The sequence below is a fragment of the Rhea americana genome, unplaced genomic scaffold (genome assembly GCF_003343005.1).
Source record: "Rhea americana isolate MKP2758 unplaced genomic scaffold, rheAme1 scaffold_163, whole genome shotgun sequence".
Taxonomy (NCBI): Eukaryota; Metazoa; Chordata; class Aves; order Rheiformes; family Rheidae; genus Rhea; species Rhea americana.
Window position 1 is genome coordinate 756,652 of NW_028185739.1, and position 4,386 is coordinate 761,037.

General features: G+C 66.6%; 1 protein-coding gene and 1 non-coding gene across 2 annotated transcripts in view; both read right to left on the reverse strand.

Moving 5' to 3' along the window:
• Positions 1-815: 815 nt before the first annotated feature.
• On the reverse strand, positions 816-887 carry TRNAW-CCA (transfer RNA tryptophan (anticodon CCA)). Its single transcript has one exon. It is a non-coding gene; the product is annotated as a tRNA-Trp (tRNA).
• Positions 888-4,258: 3,371 nt separating this feature from the next.
• Positions 4,259-4,386, reverse strand: part of BLACAT1 (BLACAT1 overlapping LEMD1 locus) — a 4,691-nt gene continuing 4,563 nt past the window's right edge. The window contains exon 3 of the mRNA XM_085300313.1: positions 4,259-4,382. Coding sequence (XP_085156439.1) covers positions 4,275-4,382 — 108 coding nt within the window. The 3' untranslated portion in view covers positions 4,259-4,274. The remainder of the gene's footprint in view (positions 4,383-4,386) is intronic.

Genomic DNA, 4,386 nt, shown 5'->3' on the forward strand with positions numbered 1-4,386 from the left:
GAAGTTCATTTCCTCATGCCCCAACAGCAGTACCTAGTCATTCCTACCGCTTGTCCCAGTAACGGAACAGTTCTCTCCATGCCATAAAGCACACCTTAACAACTTCACCGCCTGGCGAAGGACCACCGGGGCAAGGGCACCACCTGAATCCACCTCCGGTTTGTAACGGATTCAATCCCCAGTTGCTGTCTGTCCTCAAGTTTCGACTTCTGAGGAAGGAAGCTATAGCAGTGCTAGCACTGATACAGTCCCCGAAACTTTCAGAAGGTGCCAGCTGGCAAGCGTCCCTCCTTCACCAGCAGCCCTGAGGTGCTCCATCACACCCACGAGCTGGAGCGGCCCAGCTCCAGGCACAGGAGCAGGGAAAAAAAAGGGGGGGGGGGGGAAAGCTCCCCAGGACTCGGCCTGGCGGAGCTCCCCCGTTTAACCCTTGGTGCAAACGCWGGAGGTAACGTCCTCTCTTTTCACCTCCCCCCTCCTCAATGCGGTTTTTGCTCTGGCTGCACCCACTTACTTGCTTTCCCGCAGCTGCTAACAGCCACGTTCTTGGGACGCTCTAGTTTTAGGAGTGCTCAAGCCCCGGCTGAGCATCTGCGGAAATGGGGCTGGGGGCTGTCACCGCCCGAGAGAAGCCCCCCGCGGCCACACACAGGAGAAAAATAGAGCCAGGAAAAGGGGAGGCTCTTCCCCCACCGCAGCTCAGCAGCGCCCCACTCCCCGGGGCGTTAGGGCACATCCTCCCCCCAACACTCCCCGGCCCCGGGGCTCTCGCTGCACCCCCGGGGGTAAAAGGAACCCCCGCCCCGGGGGCGCCGTGACCCCGACGTGATTCGAACACGCAGCCTTCTGATCTGGAGTCAGACGCGCTACCGTTGCGCCACGAGGTCTCCGCAACCGCAGCCGCAGCCAGCCGCCAAGAGCCTGCGCACCGCCCCGCGCATGCGCGTCACCACCCCCGCGCGCGCCCAGCGCCCCACAGGCCCCAGCGCCCCACAGGCCCCCCTCAGCCTCGGCCTCGGCCTCGGCCCGCCTCGGCCCCCCTCGGCCCCCCTCAGCCCTGGCACGGCCCGGCCCGGCCCCGGCCCCGGGCCCGGCCCCCCTCGTCCCGGCATCAGCGACGGCGGCAGCGGCCGAACACGCCCCGCCCCCTCACAGCCCCAACGGCTTTCAAGCCGCCCGCCCGCCTCAACTGCCCACGCCCCCCTCGGGCCGTACCACCTCCCGAGATGGGGGGGGGGACGCGCGCCGCTTCTCCTGCGGGGACCACCTGCCACCTCCCCCCCCGCGCCCTGCTCTCTGGTCTGCCCCAGCCTCGTCACCCCGGATTTAAAGGGGCCCGGCCCCACGCCGAGCGCCCCGTTGYATGCACTGAGCTGGGCTGCCCCGCCGTTCTCAGCTCAGGCGGAGCCGCTGGAGGCAGAACGAAGCAGGGCGCGTTTCGCTGTTGCACTGCAACGCGTCGGGGCGTTCCGGTGGCTCCGGCCGGCCCCCGGTTCAGTCCGCGCCTGTCAGCACGCCGCGGCCGTCGCGGCTCGGCAGCCCACGCTGGGGAGCGGCGGAGAGCCCGGGGCAGCGCGCTGCAGAGCGGGGGCTGCCGGCGCGGACCCCCTCCGCGCGCGCGGGGCCTGGCCGCGGCGGGGTCCGGGACTGACCCGGGCAAACGCGCCTGCGAGGCCGTCGGCCGCGGCGGGAATGAGGCGCGGCGGGGCGGGCTGGTTTCATGTTTTATTTCATGTTCTCGCCCGCGCCGGTCTGATCTCGGGCCCCGGCCGGGTTGTAACGCGGGAGCCCTTCTCGGCGCCCCCCGCCCGGAGCGGTATAAACGGTATAAAAATACGTTCAGGAGCCGCCGGCGGCTGGTTGGGCCCGCCGGGAAAACGCTCCGGCCGCGCTCCGTGGCGCGTCCGCCGCCCCCGCCGCTTGCGGGAACCGGGCGCTTTCCGCGGAGCGAGAGGGTGCAAGCGGGATCGCTGCGGGCGGGGGCGCCCGGGGCCGCGCTCCGCTCGTCCCGCGGGGCGCCGGGAGCACGGGGACGCAGGCTCGCCGCATCGCCCCGGGCAGCCGCTTCTGCAGTGGAAAAGCAAAAGCCACGTGGACGAGTCGAAGGCAGCGGAGAGGAGCAAATTCTGAACAATAAGCAAAATCCTCGCTTATAGAAATGCCAGTGGTTGTGCAAACGTGTGTGGGGAGGGGGGAGAGTTTTCACTTCGAGAGCTGTCAGCTTTCCAGCCTTCCCAGCCTCGGGAGCATACGCTGCCTTATTAAAACGCTTCCCCTGGAAAGAGGAAAAAAAATAATCGTTAGGTGTTTTGCCCATGCGGATCTGGCTGGCAGCACCRGGGCAGCTCTGCAGTGGGGGGGCCGCAGCCCGGAGCCGGGGGGGAGCGGACGTGCAGGCGAAGGGGCCTTCGGCCGTAAATCCAGGGGTGCAGTCATCGTGACGGCGGGATCGGAAAGCACCGGCAGCCGTTCGTGAACACAACAGAGGCCAGCACGGGAGCGTGGTGGGAAACGTATCGTCGCTCTGCGAGCTGCGTCTACGCAGGGAGGTGGAAAGCGCTCTTTAAAAATAACTGGAGCCTGAATGCTTTAACATTCATGCTGCACTTGGTTAATTTATTGTGTTTTCAGATGTGGATGTGGCGGGTGTGGGCGCGTGTCTGGCTGTCTCGATTCTACGCGCTGCATTCATTAAACGCCTGACTCAGGAACTCTCACTGGAGACGGGGATAGTCCAGGCGGAGGGAGAACCCAGCGGGCACAGAGCTGCCGGCCGCGTCCGGGCCACGGGTGTCCGCGATGCACACCGCGCGCGCTGCTTGTGTGCGGTGCACGGGGTGCGCGCTCGGGTTGTGCATGGTGCAGGTGCGTGTGCACAGTGTGCGCCCTGGTTGTGTGCGGGGCAGTGGGTGTGTGCACTGATCGAGCACTAGTTGTGCACAGTGCGGGGGGGGGTGTACTGGTTGTGCACAGTGTGTGCCCTGTTGTGCGGGAGGGGTGTGCACTGGTCATGCRCCGGTTGTGCACAGTGCAGGGGGTGTGTGTACTGGTCACGCACTGGTTGTGCATGGTGCAGGGGCTGTGCATACTGGTTATGTACAGTGTGTGTCCTGGTTGTGCAGGGGGGGTGTGCACTGACTGTGCAGGGTGTATGTGTACTGGTTGTGCACAGTGTGTGCCCTGGTCGTGCAGGGGGTGTGTGCACTGCTTGTGCACTGCTTGTGCATGGTGCAGGGGGGGTGTGCACTGACTGTGCAGGGTGTATGTGTACTGGTTGTGCACAGTGTGTGCCCTGGTCGTGCAGGGGGTGYGTGCACTGCTTGTGCACTGCTTGTGCATGGTGCAGGGGGGGTGTGCACTGACTGTGCAGGGTGTATGTGTACTGGTTGTGCACAGTGTGTGCCCTGGTCGTGCAGGGGGTGYGTGCACTGCTTGTGCACTGCTTGTGCATGGTGCAGGGGGGGTGTGCACTGACTGTGCAGGGTGTATGTGTACTGGTTGTGCACAGTGTGTGCCCTGGTCGTGCAGGGGGTGTGTGCACTGCTTGTGCACAGCGCAGGGCGGTGTGTGCAGTGGTTGTGCACTGGTTGTGCACGGCGCGGGTGGTCGTGCGCACAGCACGAGCACGGCGCCGGTCCAGGCCCCTCGGCAGCTCGCCCCAGCCCACCGCGGGACAAGCAGTGCCGAGGAGGCCCCCGAAGAGCCCRTCCCGTCCCGCACGAGCCTCGTTTCGAGGGGTGGTTCGTCGCCGCCGTTCCAGCGCCGGCTGCAGCTCTGCGGCCGCCAAACCGCGGCGGGTCCGTGRCCGCAGAGGTTTAGCAGGCCAGGCTAGACGGCCACGAGCTGGGCCAGCCTTCCCGCAGCCCCGCGGGGGCCGTGTAGCTTCTGTGAAGTCCGCTCGAGTGACGCTGCCCGCGATTTCCCCCACCCCCCTGCCTCGCGGGGTCCCTCGGAGCACGCACCTGCAGCCGGGACGGCCACGGCCTCCACGCCGCGTCGAGCGGGGGCCCAGCCTGTGGGTCCCGACTCACCGGCGGAGCCCCCACCCCGGGGGCTCGGGAGCATCCCCAGCCTCCGGGCGGCCCCGGGGTGCTGCGCCCGCGGGACCGGCCGCGCGGAGCCACGCGCACCTGCCGGAGAGAGACTTCGGCGTGAATAAATAAATACAATAAAATAAACAATGACAACAAAAAAAAACAAATAAATAAGGGAATAATGCAGCTCGCTGCTGCGCTCAGCCCCTTCTGCAACTCACCGCCAGGCGCCGGCCCCGCTCACACCGCCGTCTCCCGCTCCGCGCCGCGCTCGTCCTTCTCCTTCCTCATCGTGCAGAAGCCGTGGAGGCCGCAGAAGCAGGCGAAGGTGAAGCGGGGCACGGCGCGGGGC